Here is a 20153-nt window from a genome sequence, read left to right as displayed (position 1 = left end):
AGATAGTTGACACAATCTCTGTCTGTCTGTTTCTCTTTCATTATGTGTGTGTGTGTGTTTGTGTGTGGTATGTTTTCCATAAGCATATAATGAGATTTAATCATATTTCATCTTTGGCAAAATTTAAGATCCATAAGTAGAGAAAGGAATCGACTGATATTCTTACTTTGATTTAAAAAAAAATTTCACTAAAACTGATGAGGCAACCTAGTTTTCTTACTTAAGAAAACCTTTTGATCTTTTCAATTGAATAATGCAGATCATTTTAATGCATTGTAAGACACATCATTACGTCCTTTATGGTTAAATGAGATGATTCAGATCGTTGGTTAAATAATCTAAGTAAATCATATCTATTAAATTATACAGATCACACCACTTGAAATTTCTGGGCAGAGTACATGTGGCACACAAAATTTGGAGCAAAACATTCGAATTTCTTGTATGAAATATGTAAGTCGAGCTCTGATTTTAGGCTGGTCCTACCCCTTAAATTATTCAGGACTTATCTGCATCTGGAGAGCATGACTTTTATGCTAATATGGAAATCCTTAAATATGAAAAAATCACATCCACATAATGTGGGAATATGGTGGTCATATTCTTTGTTTCGCTCCTGATCTTCACTCCCCTTCTGAAAACCACGATATATATATATATATATATATATATATATATATATATATATATATATATATATATATATATATATATATATATATCGATCGAGAGAGACAATGGTTAGTTACTGAAAATTGAATAAAATATCACTATCAGGAAACAGCATACGTATTTTACAAGAGGTCACTCAGAACTAATGGATGAGATGAACACAATTCCGTTGACAGTATGCTCTTGTAATCCAACTATTCTGTTGAAGTGTGAATTCATGTAGCAGCAACTTCATAATGTGATGGAAATAATTTAATCACATGCCTGTAGGCAGTTGACTCTGTTGTCTTAAGAAAACTAATCAAATACTCTTCAAATTCATTACTTGCTCTGTACAACAAAAAATAGCTTGTGTACACTGGCGGCCTTTCTTATCAATCACCAACTGCTCCAATCTCAAAAATTCGTGGAAGCAAATTACTATTCCATGGCAGCAAATTATTGTTGTGTGAATCTACAATTTGATCTCATCAAATATTGAGATCATTCGCATGATTATCCAGACGTTGAACTATGTCACAATACAGAGTCAGCAGCTTGTCTTTTGGTTAATTGTGCATACTTTCCTCCTCTTTGAACAAGTTCGGTGTGACTTCCTACCTGTAAATGCATGGAACGTGGACATTGATTCTTATCAGATCAAACACTGATAGAAGTTGATGTCGACATGAACTAAAGATGACAGCTTTTAGTTAGAACATATAAAGAACCTATGGAACAAGACAAACTAACCAGCACGAAACAGAAGAAATTTTGCTCTAAGGCAATGACTAACTGCACTTTACAGCATATATGTGAAAAGAAAGGGTTTCAAATGGACAGTGGCTAAGAACCAAAGAACCGCCTAATGATCCAGACATAAGGTATGTAAAGGAAGCATTGCCACATACTCCACTGAACTAATGTATTAGTCGTTGGTGCTGTAACTAAGGATAAATCAGATCACTTCTCATTTAAGTGAATTACATAGACACATGTTTAAAAAGCAAGCAAAAAAAATACAAACATGGACCAGATGAAATATAACTTACAATCATGCCACCACAGTGCACAAAAGGCTTCAAAGTTTTCCAACCTTTTTCCTGTGGATAAAGATGTCTCTGTAGTAACTACAGTTGCATAAATTGTTCACCATCTTTTTCCTTATGTGCATCCACGTGTAAACACACACACAGAAGAAAATGTGTTTCGAAATCCCAACTCTGTTTTAAGCCCCAAAAATAAACATCCCAGCCCAAAATAGTAATTGTGTTTCTCATCACTTATTAGCATACTTTAAATGAAACAAATTTAGTGAAAAAGTTTCCAATTTTCCTTTTGAGAATCTAGATATGCACATTCAACCATTAATATAGTCACCTCTCCAGGTTTGCATGAGTCACTTGGCTTATTTAATTGAAAATGGAATCTCCAACACTTATCTACATATTTCAAACCTAACCATGAGAGAAGCCAAGTTAGGAATTACTGGTTCAAGTTTCAACCAACTTATTGCCTGACCATTTTGGCGAGAGTCTAATATTATTATTAACATCCTCACTGAACTGAATGTGCTATGTATCTGTTGTGTTGAACATTTAAACAACAGTATGAAGCCTATAGGAGTAGAGGAAACAGATAAAGTCCCCCACTTTGGGAGCAACTGCACAAGGTGGTATGTAACATGTCCCAACAGATCTTAAGGGACTAGCAAAATGAGATAATTTACTTAGTATTCATGTAGGATGGTGTAACTCTCTTTGCCTAACAAATGAAACTCACCACATGTATAACCCCACAGTTATACAGAGAACCAGTTAACACCAATCTAAACCCTAATCTGAACTCAAGATTCTGGATCTTGAATACAACTCTTTTGTATGCAAATGCAGATGATTTCAACTTTCAAGAACAGAAGCGTGAATGAAGCAGTATAAGACCACAATACATCCGACTCACCTCTACTATATGGCCTTTGTCCATCACCACTATACGATCAGCAGCTCTTACAGTTGATAGCCTAACAAAGGAGCATTGGCAAAGCCTAAGATTTATTGAATATGATTATAGACTTTAAAATATTGTCATGAATATCATCTTTTCTCAAAATATTGCATTGGGGAATGCAAGGAAAAACAGAAAAGAGGAAATAGTAATATTTTGAAAAAAAAAAACCCCAAATGAACATAATCACACTGTTTTAGAAAGATACTTTCTAAATATTTTTACCTTTTCTGATGTTCATTTCACCATTTTAACAACTATTCTGAATTTTTATTCCATGTTTTGTAAAACGAATACAAACCCAAGCATGATATCCATGACAATGTTTTGAACATTTACACTCTACAATCTTTACCTATGAGCTATGACAATAACAGTTCGTTTTGTCCCAGAATCTCTCATAACTGCTTGAAGAGCTTCCTGAATAGAAAAAGCAAAGCCAAAAGCACCATATTAAAACACACTAATGACATCTACAGGGTAAACAGAGACAATGGTACCTTCACATGATATTCACTCTCTGCATCCAGTGCACTGGTTGCTTCATCAAGAATTAAAATGGTTGGGTTTCGTAGGAGAGCCCTGGCAATAGCAATTCGTTGTTTTTGTCCACCACTCAATAGTGCATCATCAACAATGGTTTGATAGCCATTTGGCAGGGACGAAATGAACTCATGTGCATATGCCTGTTTAGCAGCTAATTCAACGTCTTCCTGACTAACATCCCTGGGGCATCCGTACCTAATATTTGAACTGATGTCCATTCTAAATAATCGTGGTTCCTATGCAAGAAGAGACATATTAGTTATAACAGCTTATCTTATTTGATGGGTGATCGAACTTGCAGCTGGCATACAACATATAATGTTTACCTGTTTCACATAACCAATTATCTCTCTTAACCATTTAATATCCAAATCAGGAAGCGGGAACCCATCAATTAGGATCTACAAACAAGCAGTAAGCCTTCGGTATCACCAATTAATAAGAATGTTGCAAGAAAATAGCTACAGCTGACTGATTGAGAGAAATATGGTTCTACATAATTGAGTTGTTCTCACAGTTTAATAGGTTCATGCCTGTAACAGAGGAAAGCTTGACACAAAAGAAACAAAAATATAGAAAGGTAAAAATATAGAAAGGTAACGGATTAATGCTCTAGGAGCTTGCACAAGACGAATTACATGTGAAATTTTTCTGCCATGGATGAAAGCTTGACAGGAAGAAAAAACAAAAAGTATAGAAAGGGAAAGGCTTAATGCTAGATGAGCTTAGGCAATTATCCAAAGAGAAAACTTTTACTAACATCCATGCTGGAATATGCTTTCATGAACTGTCAAATAGCCTACCAAAAGATGATGATATTAATCCTAAAGGTTACTTACCTGTCCACTCGTAGGATCATATAACCGAAGTAGTAAACTGACCAATGTGCTTTTGCCACTGCCACTAAGGCCAACCTGTCCAAAATCATAGTATTTGAGTAGTTAAAACTTTGAGGAATAAAGAGGAATAAAGAGACCAAGTAGAATTATTAAATGTAAACATCCTTACAATTGCAATCACCTCCCTAGGTTGTATTGATAAATTCACATTCTCTAGAGCTAGTACCTAAACAGACGACAACTGTGAGTTGACACAGTGAGTCAATTTCGATAATTAACAAGTAAAAAGTGAATATGGACAACATTAACAGAAATATTAACCACGTTGAACTGAATGACACAATAACATGTATAGGGGAATGAGCTAAGTAGATAGAGAAAAACACTTCAAAACATTTCTGGATGTTCTTTTGTTGAACGTACTGATTGAGGATCATATTTCTCTTATCCATGTGAACTTGAGATACTCATCTACTTTGCATAGTTTCTACAGCTTATTCATAGCATGCTGGTTAATAAGGTATGTAGGCTTATGGGCACCAAATCATACATGGATATGAAGCTAAAATGCTAAAACTGAGTCACCATTTTGATAGTGACTTGCCATGGGGGATGGCACATGATATTCCGTTATAAAAACTAGAGGTGGATCTGTTCATCGTACCTGTGACTTGTTGAATCTTTAGTTGGTCCTAATATTAAGAGAACATTGTGTCAAACAAGAAATTAGTTGATAATTCCAATTTGTCACTTATATTTATATTTTCTTTTTTTTGTTTGAAGAATCTTCCTACGAGGAAAACATTTGCAGAAGGACATTGAAACATGTATGTTTTTAGAGCGAGATTTTCCATCAATTATTGGTTCAGCTTTCAGGCCAAACCAGAGTCAAGGATGTCACATATCCATGTTAAAAAACCAAATCTTTGGCACAATATATTAGGCTATTGTTCTCATGACTTCATAAAAGGTTTAGCTTCCAATAGTCTCGTACTCTTATTCTTAATTCAGTTCAAGTTGCAAGCTATTCCCAAGTCTTGAAGTTCAATCATATAATTCCTTCTGATGTTTTAAACAACAGAGCTTCTTCATCCTCCTCTTTTCTTCTTATTAGTTATTATTATTTTTCTCCTCCCCTTCCATTTTCATCACCATTTTAAAATACACTAAAGATATTTTATTTCTGACTAAACTAACATGGCAGAGGTACAAATTCCATGAGGAGCCGTTTGATGGCTGGAAAAATGTAAACAGAAAGAAGTTTCCAGAAATTTATTTCTGGAATTGATGAATGGAAAATAAAATTCTATTTTTCCAAAAGTATGTTATGTTTGTTAAGTTGGATTTATATTTCTGAAAACAAATTTCAACGTTTGATGAAAAAAAGTTGGAATCGATGGAAACAAAGGGAAAAGAGGAAAAATGAAGGGGAAAGAGGAAGAGGGGAAGGAAGGAGGAAGAAGGGAGGTGGAGGAAAAAGGGAAGGAAGGAGGAGGAAGAAGAAGATGCGGCTGGAGGAGGATGAGGCGGCGCGGCCGCTGGAGAAGATGAAACGTGACGGACGATGCCCTTTCCCCTTCGTTCTTCCTCCTTCTTCCTCTTTCCCCTTTCTTCCCTTCTTCCTCTTTCCCCTTCGTTCTTCCACCTTCCCCTTCGTTCTTCCTCCTTCCTCTTTCCCCTTCCGCTGCTAGACGCTGCACTGGTGAGGAAATGCCCAATCAAGCCGCTGGTGAGGAGATGCCTAAATCAAGCCACTGGAGGAAGACGATGCTGGGTGTGAGGAGAGGAAGACAACAACGGTGCTGGGCATGAGGAGAGGAAGACGACGACATTGCCGTAACGGGCAGAAAAAAAAACAGGAAATATCTTTCCACCCCGCTGGTTGGAAATATCTTTCCGGAATCGACCTTAACGGTCGAAAAAAAGTTTCCGCGTTTGTTACGCTGGAAATTTTTTTTAAAATTTGAAATATATTTCTGGGTGAACAGTATATTTCCAGGGCATCAAACGCCCCCTGAAGGTAACCATAACAAAATCCAAAATACTCATTAGCCATTAGTAGGGACTGCATAATGATAAGTATTAACCAACTTACTCTGATCCAACTAGTATCATGTCACCACATAGTTGAAACTCAGAAAAATGGTAAGGAACTTGATTAATGGGAAAAGATAGCTTAAAGTTACAAAATCATACTGCTGCTCGTGAGGGATAATGAAAAGTCACATCTACAAATTGGATATGCCCAGTCGCTTTGGACAGCTTTGACCCTGCACAAGGATGTCATCTATTCAAATGCAACATCGATCAATCATCACATCAATGAAGAACATAAAATTGAAATAACTTATACATGAAATACTGTTTTCATTCTTTTAAAACATTAATTTTTCAATTGTTTGAAGAATTGATCTCTTGAAGATGAGTGTGACACCAATGCTTCTATTGTCAATTATACATTATATACAATTTCTGAAAGACCCTTTACTTATTTTTAGAGAATTTGATAAATAAAAAAATGTTTATTTGCTGGTCAGTAGAAAAACTCATGTAACAAGAAAAGTAAGTGGTAGTTAAAAGTTAAAACACATGCACACACATTTGTCGAGCTTCATGACTAGGCAAAATGACATTATATATTCAGTCAAACTTCAACAAGAAAAGATCCATATGTTGCTCACCACTTGCTTCCAAGAGAGAAGGATGTATTGCACATACCTCCTAAAGAAAATTGCTTGCTAGGTAACATATCCATCAGACGGAAGACTTTATCACATGCACCAAGAGATTGCATTAATGATGACAAATTATCTCCAATCCACCATGTTGACAATATTAGCCATTCAGCATAAAGAACAAATTTTGTCAGTTGCTCCGTAGTAATATGCCCAGCCATAACAAACATCCCTCCAACTAGTGCAGCAACTACCTATTAATTGCAGTAGAGTTATTAGTCACAGTTGACTTCTATAACAAACAGAAATAATTTAACAAAATAAGATAACAACTATGAACTGTAACATGAAATGTAATTGATCTCTAAAACCACTTGCAACTTAAAAGCAGAGTAGCCAAGTCAAAGTCAGGACCAAATCTTTTCCTAAATAAGATCACTTTAAAACAGTCCAGAATCTTACAAACAAACAAATAAATAATATACTGCATAAAAGAAGCAACCAGTCTGAAAATCTCTCCTGAAATCGACAGGCATTCATGACAAGAGTGACTTGATAAATTGAACCTTTTTCCCAGAATTCAAAAGAGAAAGAAACAATTGACTAAAAGTTAGAAATTCAATAAGATACAATGGTTGTACATAAATATAGCCTATAAAATTCAAAAGATGAAACAATAAATTTAGGAAATTCATATTCAGATTCTCAGAATATTCAATTCACATTCATGTTTTCACGACTTTACCAAATTAAGTGCCACTACATAGGCATCCTGCAGGTATCTTCCTATGACAAGAAGATCACACCAGATTCACAAAATCATAGGATCATAACCTATGTCAAAAAAACTCAGGTGGAAAAACACATCCATATATATTGGATATGATTGTGGGAATTTTCAAAAACTTGGCTGCAATGGCATGACAATTTCCATGTGTGAGTGTATAGCAGAGCAGCACCCAATAATCTGGCAAATCCCATCATGAGCAATGGGTTCAATGTTCAATTACGAAACCCTTGGAAGAAAAGGATGAACCAAAATATAGCCACTACACCAAAAGAGGATGCAGAGAACCAGCCAGACTCCCCACTTGGGAGTCATCATTTCAATTGAGATAATGAAATGAACCTTAGGCAGTTCTTAAATCAAGATACCAAAAAATAATATTCCCAGAGTTGAAATATGAACAGTAAGATTTTAAAAACAATATCGATCATATTTATACTGATTTCGAGCATAAAGGTACTTATGGTGATAATCTGTAGAATAGGGTTGTCTCAATACTGTTCATTATTTGATACCATCATTTTTGGTAGTAAGCATCTTCTTGCCTTTAAGGTGCTTTTGAAGTTTATGTGCAAGTGTTTTGACCTAAACGTGCACAGATCAGTTATTATTTTTCAAGAGTTCATGGAAAAGTGTATGCATCAACACAGTAGGATATACATACGTGTACATGCATAAGTAAATTACATAAATAACTCTAACAACAGGCAAGAGTGAATAATAAGAGTTCTTTTGAAGATGTAGTTCTTCCATTCTAACCCCCCCTGTGTAGGAAGCTGTAAGAGTGAAGCCAATCTTGTCCCTTCTTCCACTAGTCTTAGATCTAGGATCTGGGAAACAGTAACTGAGGAAAGGCACAAAGAGGCATACTGATAATACAGTAAGGCATAAATGCAGAAAGCAGGAGGTTACCAAGGAAAGATGGAGCCTAATCTAATTGAGGCAGGATGCCCAAGTAATAGAAGCAGCCATATGCCTCATAGATTTAATGAACATCAGTCCCACTGCATGTTTAGCATGTGGAACCTTGTCTAACATCCATCCAATTCAATCTTTTGGTGTCCAACCAATAAATGTTAAGATAGTTTGTCTACATATGTGAAGATGCACATTGACCATGCAGTGCTACTGCATAACAAATAACCTCGACTACATATATGCACATGATTGATTAAATATGAAGATAGTTTGTGAGTTCCCTAACCAAATATAATCAAACTGCTCAGAAATTGTCATGCCAAATGCAACTTGCTAGAAGTCAACATTCAACTTTCAAAATTACCCTTAATGTGAGCAGAAATATTTAATCAATTAAATATGATCCCTATGAATGATATAAACACAAATGTACTTTTGATTTTTTATATTACATTTTATTTTCCTTTTTTCTTTGTATTTCCTTTTTATTTCTTTTCTCTAGGTCAAACTATTCTAACCAAGATGGTGGCTAGTTCATGGCCCTTCTCATGTGTATAAGAAAGATGTCCCCTTTGATTGCTTGTAGTCTTTCATGTAAGCTGCTTCTGATAATTAAAATTTTATGTCCCTGTGAACTTCAGCACCCGCGACAAGTGGTTGCTCCACTAGCTCTCTTGAGCTATTATATATTAATTTGATATTTGTTCTTGTATTTGAACTATTGTTTTTCGAGGTACCATCTTTTCTCAACAACATGACCGACAAAAAAAAAGCCTCATTATTAGCTCATAGCTGCAGAAATCATCTAATTTTTTTGGAACAAAAATGCACCTTAAATGGTACATAAAGGAAAGGATCAGTTCCTTTTTTTCAATTTCCTCAAAGAAAACTGAAACAAATCAATTAGTCCAAGCAGAGAACATCATCAGTTCCTCTTTTCAATTTTCAAAAGAAAAACTGAAGCAATCAATCATTCTAAGCAGAGAACATTATCCTCATTGATTTGTTCTTCCCATTAACCTTTGATTAAAAAGGACATGTTTTGATGATTCTCCATGAAAATGCCAATTATAATGAAATTCATTTTTTTTTCCTGTATATACATTAACTTTTTGTTAGGAAAAGAAAAGGAATAAAGGAAGGCTTAAGTCAAGCAGCATGATAGAAATTTCAAAAGGAATTACCACATAACAAAGAAAATAAAGTGCATTTGTTAGGACATAACAGAATGCCAAATTATCCGTCAGCAAAATGCAAAGAATCATGCTCTTCAGAAAAGATGGTGAAGATATTCAGGAAAAGATTGAATACTAAGTTCTCATCACTGTAGGCACAGAAGACTAACTTGAATGGAGTGATAAAGCACATTGAGGCTAAAATTCCAGAAGCCGTAAGCCACACCTTGCCGCAGGTTGATATCAGCAAGCTTTGACAACCATGTTGAGTATCTGAAAACAATTTAGAACTTGTTATGAGTGACTATAAAATATAGATATGATTATTAATATATATGTAAGTATACTACATGTTTGTTCACACACACACACATATATGTATAAATGTTTACAAATATATAGTATATACAGGACTGCCTTGTATATTTTTCATTTTTTATTCTATTTCTGTATTTTTCATTCTTTTTGTTTCTGCTGCTTTAGGCAGCATTGAGCTAGCCCTTGCCCAGCCCATTGCTGCCCTCCATGAATAGAAGGCAGCTGTCCTCTATTTCTTCATTCTGGTGAGGATTTTCTCTTTCTTTTCTTCATCCCTGTAGTTATTCTCTTTTTCCAACAAGAGTTTCAGTTTTGTGCCTTTGTGCACACAAGTGTGTGCATTGTGTTCTTTATGCTCTTCGTACTTTGTGGTTCAGGCACATTATCTTGCCTTATCTTCCACCTCTTCGTAGATTTTCTGGACATCTTTACAATGATGACAATGAACATTCAAACCGTAAAGAATACAACTAGATGTGTAAAAGCCAAACCAATTTCTACCACCATCTAATTTATTTAATGGGCCTCAAAGCTAATAAGACTCATTTGTCAAGGCTGTGTAGAAACAGTGTTCCAGTTTTGTAGACAACTCAGGGAGATTTTCTCAACAAGACTATCAGGCCAAATGTAAGTATTTTTTTATAATACATCACAAAAAGTTTAGCCAGCAGAAGCACTTCATACCTGCCACACTCTTCTTTCTCTGTCCCATAAACTCGAACAGTTCTTATTAAAGAAAATGTCTCTTGAGCCACCTGTTTTGCACACAATGAACCCCATAATTTTTCATTCCCAAGCATCATTTCGAGCTAATTTCCATGGCGACATGTATAAATCAAAGCAAAGTTACCTCATTTGCACAAGCAACACATTCTTGGACAGCCTTTGCAGCCTTTTTCTGGTATCTGTTGAACAAAAACACTCAAATTAGTAATTACTTATTACCTTTCTCTTATATAATCCACAAAAAATTCAGGAAGCTACAACAGCTACTAAGTACATGCATGAATCATTTCAGTTTCTTTATGTGTATATGATGTATAAAGTTTATTAAGATGCTTCATTGGGATTAAATCTTTAACATCCCAAGAAAAAGATAATGGTCCTACCAAAAAATGAGATAGATATTCTGGAAAAAGTTGACATGCCAAAATGCTAGTGCCTCCAGTAGCACAGTTTGCGCTGCTCTTAAGGCTTAAACCAGATGAAAGATAAACATCGGACTCGGGCGGAGCCAGGGGGAATGGCACCTGAGATCTTTAAAACAAAATTTTATCTTTTAATACTTTCAAAATTTTAACTTGGCTCCTGTAAAGTTCTTGAAAAATATAATAGACCTCTTGTGCTCGGCCCACTAAAGAAAAAATCTTGGCACCACCATTGATCGGACTTTCATAAGACCATAAGAAAGTCAGGTACGACATATTCAGGAAGCTATTATCACATTCATAAGCAAATGGTATTTAGAGTTATCCAACTCTCAAGGAGAAACCTAAAAAGGGAATGTGCCAGCAGTGATCTAATAAATGGAAATTGGGACATGTTCTTCCAAGATAGAAATGTGATGGCTTCGGTCTTGCAAGTGTTTTTAACATGACACCTGGTTGTGTGGATACAATTCAGGCGTATAAAAGGGTTTATTTTTCCTCTGAGGTAGAAATAATCAGGGCATTGAATTATTGGTCATTCATTTTACAGGCTCAACATTTCGAAGGTTTTTTGGCACTCAATATTCTGTCTTAGTATTTAACACTTTCCTTCTCTAGATAGAGTAATCTAAGTATCTAAAGAAAAAAAAAATTAAAGAACATCATTCATTTAAAATAAGTTCAGATACGAAGAATAAAGTAAAAAATGAAACAGATGATTGGTCATTTGAGAACTTGAAGACATTAAGGTGAGCCAAGTTAGATTGCTAATAACAAATTTGATGTTAACACTAGGATGCCAAATATCAACAATCATAAAGGGAATTTTAATCATCTACAGGCTGCTGAAATGAAATTTTGGGGAACTAACCCTACTTAAGTAATGTTCAGCTCTGCAACAAATTAGAGGTGCTGACATGCTCCTGATGATGTCAACCTAATAGGACCATATCTTCTTCTGGTTCAACTTTATCAAAACGATAAAGATGAAGGTACATGGCATGGAAAGGAAAATAGAAAGAAGAAAAGAGATGGAGCATAAATTAACTCATAAGGGAAAAAAGGATGCACTTATAGCTGCAAAGAACATGGTGACTGTGCCATGAGGACTGTGGAAGGAAGAGCTTTTCAGGAGAGAATGAACATGCAAAGTAAAGAGAAGATATAATTCAGTAGTAATCCACTGTTCATTACATAAAAATCAAAAGTATCTCCATAAATAAGCCTATGAATGCATTTCAATAAGATTATACAGAAACATATGGTATCCTCGTTAACTGATTTTATTGAAACTAGCAAGTCTCCTTTAGTAAGCAAAACAAGGAACTTGAAAGGTTATAGAATTTAGATCAAGATTGCTTTTTGTGAAATAATTTTTTATAACTTTAAACTTTAAAGTCAGACGATAACATTGTAAAAGCCATACCGACTATGGAAGTACATAACTGCTGACAAGGCACCACAGCTAACCATTGTGGAGAGCGCAAGTGGCAAAGACAAGGACATCAAATAGATAAGTGCTCCTGCCCCCTAAAAGGAACTAGTTAAAGAAATTAAAAATCCAAAAAGAGAAAAGAGGCTAACTTTCACTAATAATGAAAACTTTTCATAGAAGAAACTTTACTTGAACAATGTTACGAGACATCAGATTAAGGTCATTTCCAATAATTCGTGAGACTTGTTGACAGTCCGATCCCAGCCTGCTTGACAAGTCGCCAACTGTCTCCTCATCAAAAAATGATATGTCCTGAACAGGATGCCAATCCACATTAAGAAGAAAATGAAGGAATTCCAAAAGATGTAGAAACTGAAATAAATCATAGAACCCACTATCAGTGAGCACTTAAAAACAAAAACCTGAAATAGGAGGGTTGAATACAACTTCTCCCGCATACGCCTGACCTGTCACAGAAGAATTAGCAAGTTTGTGGAGGATCTCTCCAGCCACAGAATGTGCCAACATTCATCTAAGAAATTGGAAAGAGGATGGTATAGCAAAAGTGATTTTTACTTTTCTTCTCATATTACTCACCAATATTAAATTTGCAATGCTGAAATAACAGCCTCGCAAGCCACTGCACACAAAAACATAGCCAGCATCAACAGCATGATTCAGAAGGCATGTGTCTAAAGACTCCAAAGTCCAAACAGCATGATTCAAGGCATGTGTCTAAAGACTCCAAACAGCATGATTTTGTGATGACAAATCATTCCTAAGCACATGGCTGTAAGAATTTGAAATCTATCCATCAGCAAAGTTTACTGGTTTGCCGGACCCTACAAATTAATGGACCTAAAGACAGTGTGAGCTTTGGGCCCCTTTCAATTATGATCCATATATATAAGAGCCGTGTGGAGTTGTACACAAGATTTAGCCAGCTAATGTCCGGTTAGGTACAGTCACATAAGGTTCCTGGCATTTCTGCCACATGTCAAATAACAGAGGTACTTATTACCTATTTGCGATCTGGTTATAGTCGCTGGTTTCACTGTCAGCAATTTCTTGGCAAGTTTTTTTTCGTAACTTATTTTCCAAGATATGGCCTTTCTTGGGATAACCTCAGAAGCTTTAAAACTTGAAAAACATAAAAAACACCAAAACAGTTAGAGATAATAGATTTTCTAGTTTTCTTGGCAAAAACTTTTAGAAAGCATGAAAGAAACAAAACATAAAATGTGTGCTTTAAAATTATGAAAAAAAGTACTTGTTCCAATACCATGGAAAAACATTTGGAGATATTGGCAAGAAATAAAATTATTTTTCTTGAATTTTTTTTTGAAAAGATAAAAGAAACAAAATAAAAAAAATTCACATGCTTAAAAATTGTGAAAAATAAACTTTCTCCAATATCTTCGAAAAACATTAAGAATATCTTGATATTTCCTGAATCTGGTAATATTTTGAAAATATTAGGATATTTTACTGATATTGTCAACTGACTTCAAAACAGTGATAATATTGGAATATTTCAAAATATTGGAGATGTTTGTCCTCAACAATGTAAATCCACTTGAAGACCACTAATAAATTCTTTTTGTCCCATTTTATGCACATCTCAACATAATATTATCAATGCGGCCCAACCATGAATAATGTTTTTTTTTTTAATTTGTTGCTAAAAAAATTTAAACCGGTTGTTATAGGTGTTGAAAAACTGTGGCCCAACCATCGCTAATACACCTACTGTGACAGACTTTAAAAAAAATCTATCCGGCAACACTCGGCAGCTGGCAGATTTTATTTCATATACATAGTAGACATAATTTGAAAACAGTCAGCTACCTCTATGGCCGGATAGTTGCTTTTTTTGTTTTGAGTTGTTAAATAAAAACCATGACAAAGCAAGTGTCACTGCTAATGCACCTTTTATGATGGTTTTTAGCAATACAAATTAAAAAAAAAACAGGATGCCCTAGACGGACGGAGCTGGCTGTTTCCAATTCCTATATATATATATATATATATATATATATATATATATATATATATATATATAGGAATTGGAAACAGTATATATATAGGAATTGGAAACAGCCAACTCCGTCTAGGGCAGCATGTTTTATATCACAGCTCTATCTGTGTGTGTGTGTGTGTGTGAAAGAGAAAGCATATTGTTGGTTGCCAGACCCAAGCCACACCTGCGCCTGGACCTGGCCTCCGTTTGGAAGGGTCCGCGGACCGTGTGGTGTGACTGTACCTAACCGGACTTTAGCTACACTAGCAGAGGATACATTATAATGTAAAAGCAACAAATTCAGCAATAGGATAAACTTGCCTGAAAATCCCAGAAACGCAACAAAAGAAAATCAAAAGCCGAACATTCCCATAAAAGACTGCTCTTTCTCCACTTTTTGCTGAAAATATCGATGCTGCCAAGAAGTGTGGTATTGAAATTTCTGCAAACTGCATGAGTGGGAAGACAAGTTAAAAGCTACGGTAAAGTGTGACTGTGAATAAAAGAATCGTTTCTAGATAAGCATAGGCAGTTGAAACCAACCCAGCCATGGAAGAACCAATATGCCAGTAAACATTTTCCGAGTTGTTAATTTGCATTTTGGTTTAGCGAAAAGCAACAGCAATAGAATAGTTTATGTATACTCGCGCAGAAGCTCGGTGATTTCTCTCTATCAGACGAATAATAATTCAAATTAAAGAAATAAAATGGAAGAAGAAGCATGTATGTTGGTCGGTTGTTCTCTGTTTCTCTAAGTGACAACATTAAAACAATTGAAACAAAGTAGGAGCTAATAAAACCAACGATTCTCGAAATTCCCAGAGAGGTTGCTAATACTAAAAATTAAAATAAGTACCAAAAAGGACTTCCGATTCTAATGATGATGAGAGACGTGAGAAAATTTAAACAAACCAGAGAAAGGAAGAGAACGATACTAATTTACCGAAGCTAGAAGCAGAGACCCGAACCCGGCGAAGAGGACCCACTTGTCAGTCGAAATCATCTCCCAGATCCGACGCAAGGCGAACGGGACGGTAACCGCTTTGCCACCGACTGGAAAGAAATCATCTTCGATCCTCCACCAAGCACCACCAGGCAGGTAAAATCGCAAATTCTCTACAAAGTCCGCGAAATTCCTTATCGAAATGCCACCACCACCACTATGCACTTCATCCCGAGGGTCGTTCTCCGCGAAGTTTCCCACATACCCATTAACCGAAACAGATGACTTCAACGGGAGAAATCGAGTGGCCCGCCTCTTACGCACCAGGAAAGAGGGAGGCAACGCCTTGCGCGTAAAGGAACATGGCCGTCTGTGATTGCTAAGACGGTGGCGGCAGCCGAATTGAGGGAAAAGATTTGGCGGGAGCTGAGGGAAGACGACGACGACAGCCATGAGGAGAAGAGAGAGGCAGAGAGCTGCCTAATCCAAAAGAGTAGGAGCGAGCTAAGCTGGCACGTTGAGCAAGAAGTGAGCGCTACGCCAAAACGTTTTGTTGCAGGTAAAACTAATGCTTCTTCACCTCCATTTCCACCTACCTGTCAAGTCCCAGCGCATTTTAGGTTCCACGACCACAGAAGGTCTGGATGTTTAGGTCTTTAAAGAACAGATGAAGGAGATGTTCCAGAAGTTTTTTACCGTTCAGGATGTTGGAGCATCCTGCTGGTCCGTGCTTTACATTTGGATGGTAATCAAGTTCTTGTGTGGTCATGAGCCTGCGAAGATTGGAAACTCTTGCCCCCACTCGAAGGCTTCCTCTATCATCTCCCTTTCGGTAGGGATGTGGCGTCACGCATTCGATTCAATATTTTATTTAGTTGGTCGAATCAACCTTGAAAATGAGGTCACGATCTCAACCTTGCAAATGAGCGGTCAGGAATGAATTTTGTCTTGTACAAGAAATTTCATTTTTAGGGCCTACCCTTTCTCCCATACTTAGAAAACAAGTTATGGCCACTTCTTTTCTTCTCAGTGTGCATTTTCCTTTTTCATGATATCTGTCATACGTAGACTAAGTTTTTCTCACAAACTGCATTTGATGGACGCCGGAAACTTTTGAGCGATAGTGTTAATCTGAAGAAGTTGGAACTGGTAGATTAGCCAAAGCATACAAGGTTTTCTGTTAAATGGTAAAAAGGTTTAAGAAAATTTATAGGGGTGTGTGGATGACAACTTAAAACCAGGTTTTGGGAGACAAAACTGGATTTTGCTGCAAAGCACCATTCCAAAAATGTTTGGATGACATTAAAATTGGGTTTTGGCAAAATCTGGTTTTCATAAAGAACCAAAAAAAGCTGCCTCGCCCAAGTTTTTCAGGCAAGACTAATTTTTGCCGCTCAGCCAAGTTTTCACTTGTCATCTAAACCTTCAAACTAAATTTACAAAACTGAATTTTTAACCAGGTTTTCACAAAATCAAGTTTTCTAAGGTGTCATCCAAATGCTACCTTAGATTGTGTTTGGATGGCACCCTTAAAAAACATCAGTAAGTGTAAAACGGGTTTTGTAAAAACTTAATTCTTAACTAAATTTTGGAACCTGGTTTGTGTGTTTATATGACGAGATCAAAAAGGCATTTTGTTTGAAGAACATGACAAGGGCGGGCAGGTTATTCATGCCCTTTTGAAAAAGTTCTTTTGTCAAACTGGGTTTTTTTTTTTACAAACCCAAACAAGCTTTGCATTTAAAAGTGTGACAACCAAGATGCTTTCAATTGTTTAACTAGTAAAAAAAGGTTTTTATAATAAATATATTTCATAGACCAAAGAAATATCTATTTATCAAACAAACTACAATGCTTTTTTTTTATCATGCTGTCTCCAAGAACTACATTTACATTCCTACCCTTTTTCATCCATGTGAATTTGTTAATAAATTAACTAGTGTGGTTTTCTGCTTCCAAACCTGGTAAGATATGCAAGACATAGTTATCATTAACTTGCCTCATTTTCACCATGCACTGAAGTCAGTGGTTGGTATGAATGTAAAACGGTTGGATTTTGGCGACCCCAACTTGATTGAATTTGATTTAACCAAATGTTACGTAATCGGTGTCTGAATCAGAATTGAGTTTCAGACGTTACTTTTTAAATTTGAATTTGAGCCTGACCAGCATGAGATCTGACTTTGCATGTAATCAGGTCGGATTGTTATAAAATCTCGTCAACATATTGAATTCAAACTCAATTTTGCTTATGAAATTTCATATTAATCCAAGGGTTAGACTAAACAGATCTGAATTCAAATTGATATAGGAGTGTACCTGGTTCATTTGCAACCGGTAGTAGCAAGGACCAATGTGGGTAGGCGCTGGTGAGAGAATTATTGCCGAGAAGAGGCAGTTTATTTTCCACTATCTACCCAATCAAATACCCAAACAAGAAAATTCACAGCAGACTGTAGCGTCGCTGGATGCTCACAGCGAAAGCCATGAAATGCTGGTGGACAGCGTTTCCTTTTTTTTTTTTTCTTTCTTTTTCTGAACATATGACGACAGGCAAACCCGTTGTGATAAAGGTTTCTTACGACGGCCTTCCTTGTCGTTGAAGATGATGCCTTCTGCATACAGAGGCTTAGCCGACGAGGTACAAGTCGCCGCCACAACCTGTGGTGGCGACCTTGCAATCTCTGGCGACTTCTTTGGCCGTCGACAGAGATAAGGAATGCTGTAGTAAGCGCTAGACTTGCCACACAGAGAGAGAGAGAGAGAGAGAGAGAGAGAGAGAGAGAGAGAGAGAGAGATGGAGATAGAGACATATATAGAGAGAGACATAGAGATATAAAGAGAGAAAAATCCGGCGACATCCAAATGTTGTAGTGAGGGCAATCAATAGACCCCCAACTAACCCTTTTTGTTCATAACTCCCTTCCCCCTTGTTCTCCCGCTCACCATCTAAACCAAGCGTTATAACTTACTAATGCGATTCAATCTTTCAACATTAATTTAGTGGTAAATTTCTGATGTTCTGTGTATACAAAATCATTGGAGAAAATTAAAGATGTTGAAAAATAAAAAGCAAAAGGACAGACCCGCAAGAAAACCACATGTCCATCCACTCCAAGCCCTTTCACTCCCATGGCTACCATAGGTATGGAGAGAAAAAAATAAGAGGGGTCGACGAAAAAACCGATATAGAGAGAAAGAGAGAGTACCTGGAGTGAAGGTGGTTGGAAGGAGAGTTGGGCACAGCAGGGTTTCACACAGGCATTGAATGTTGGCAGGAGAAAATGAAGTGACACTCCACAGCAGCGCTTGGGTAAATGTTTTAGTTGGGTCTAAAGATGCCAAAGGATACAACGAGGCTGAAAAATAAGGTCAAAACATAAGGGATGGGATTGAGGAAGAAGGCGATGGCTAGAATACCAAAACGGAGCTGCCGATGGGAATGATGACAATCCCTTTCTCCAAGTGCCAGCGACGGCTGCCGATTCAAAGAGAAAGGAGCTGTTATTGAAGCCCGTTTTTACTGACAAACGCACAGAGAGAAGAGATCGACAAACCTGGATAAAGGCGTTTGAAGCAAAGTCGGGTGAGGATTTCGAACCAGCGTTGGATGGCGACCGGAGAAGACGAAGCGGCCACCTGCCGGACGGCGTTTCAACAGCGCCAACAAAGGGATTTCACTCCACTTCAAAGTATCAATGCATAGTGCGAGGGAAACATGTGATTATTACCAAAAGATGAATGCATAGAGATGGTGAGCGGGAGAACATGGGAGCGGGAGGTGGGAGGCAATGAAGGGACGTTTTTCATTCGTTGAGCTTTGCATTAGCGGCATTTTGGTCACCATAAAACATTGAATGTGGTCGGACCTTCTTTTACCACAGTGGGACAACAAAAATCAAACCCTTTAATTAAAAAATTACTTTAGATATAAACATCTTAATATGTTTATAAAAACTATTTTGATATAAAACATACTTTTGTTCAAGTTGTTTTTATAAAAAATTATAAACTTTCTATAAAAACACTATTGCTGATCAACACTAACCTATTCTTAACATCATGTTGATAAAGTTAGATTGAAATAAAAGCCGCCTCAAATGTAACATTTAAACAATCTGGTGTTTGTTCCTCAATGGTTATTCCATTGTTTGAAAAGGAAAAAAAAAATAGAATTTCTAATATATGACATAATGGGCATCTCAAAATGCAGATCTAAAGTTTATCAAGTGTCAACGCCAATACATGCTAGTGCCAATTAAGTGGAACCTCGGGTATGAAACAAAACCTCATGATCAGAACAATGTCATGTGTAAGATCCAAAAGTTGGCTTGAGATTGGACTAGGCCCTGAGTTGAATCCATGCTACACATATGGATTCTAGAGGTGACAATGAGTCGAGCTCAAGCCTTAATCGAGTTTGTCGAGCCTTAAACAAGTTGATATATTGAAATGAGTTTACGAATTTGTCGAGCCTTAATCAAGTCAAGCTCGAGCTCAACATGTAATGATGAATATCAATTATATTTTAATGAGTTCGTAGGGCTTTAATAGAATCGAGCTCGAACACGTAATAATGAATATCAATTCTATTCAAACTAGTTTGTAGAGCCTTAATCGAGTCAAACTCGAGCTCCTGCTCTATTTTTCTCGTGTTCACCCATTCTGCTCTCATTAATGAGCTGATAAAAAGT

At 36.5% G+C, this 20153-nt stretch overlaps 1 protein-coding gene across 2 annotated transcripts; it reads right to left on the bottom strand.

The window, feature by feature from the left end:
• Positions 1 to 745: 745 nt before the first annotated feature.
• LOC116250072 (ABC transporter B family member 26, chloroplastic) lies at positions 746 to 19237 on the bottom strand. 2 transcript variants are annotated; one of them, XM_031623440.2, is made up of 21 exons: positions 19017 to 19237; positions 18669 to 18937; positions 16056 to 16374; positions 15460 to 15968; positions 14838 to 14965; positions 13094 to 13136; positions 12919 to 12963; positions 12686 to 12808; positions 12488 to 12591; positions 10764 to 10818; positions 10598 to 10668; positions 9766 to 9868; positions 6759 to 6969; positions 6237 to 6310; positions 4210 to 4266; positions 4041 to 4115; positions 3528 to 3602; positions 3156 to 3437; positions 3011 to 3075; positions 2611 to 2671; positions 746 to 1272 (listed from the first exon to the last, which is right to left on the bottom strand). In XM_031623440.2, the coding sequence occupies exons 4-21, from the start codon at positions 15910 to 15912 to the stop codon at positions 1189 to 1191; spliced, it is 2109 nt and encodes a 702-aa protein (XP_031479300.1). In that variant the 5' UTR covers positions 15913 to 15968; positions 16056 to 16374; positions 18669 to 18937; positions 19017 to 19237; the 3' UTR covers positions 746 to 1188. The 2 variants fall into 2 exon arrangements, with proteins under 2 accessions (XP_031479300.1, XP_031479299.1); XM_031623439.2 differs by having other exon boundaries at positions 15460 to 16055; positions 16156 to 16374.
• Between the last annotated feature and the right edge of the window lie 916 nt (positions 19238 to 20153).

This window comes from Nymphaea colorata, chromosome 3 (genome assembly GCF_008831285.2).
Source record: "Nymphaea colorata isolate Beijing-Zhang1983 chromosome 3, ASM883128v2, whole genome shotgun sequence".
NCBI classification, from domain to species: Eukaryota; Viridiplantae; Streptophyta; class Magnoliopsida; order Nymphaeales; family Nymphaeaceae; genus Nymphaea; species Nymphaea colorata.
This window is presented reverse-complemented; position numbering and strand designations above follow the sequence as displayed.

What these genes read in the sequence shown, in the direction of transcription:
- LOC116250072 (XM_031623440.2), bottom strand. Translation starts at nt 15,912, where the DNA reads ATGGCTGTCGTCGTCGTCTTCCCTCAGCTCCCGCCAAATCTTTTCCCT. An exon ending in TGTCTCGTAACATTGTTCAA is followed by an intron (nt 12,592 to 12,685) that starts GTAAAGTTTCTT and finishes AGTTCCTTTTAG; the next exon opens with GGGGCAGGAGCACTTATCTA. An exon ending in CAAGCAATTTTCTTTAGGAG is followed by an intron (nt 6,311 to 6,758) that starts GTATGTGCAATA and finishes ATCCTTGTGCAG; the next exon opens with GGTCAAAGCTGTCCAAAGCG.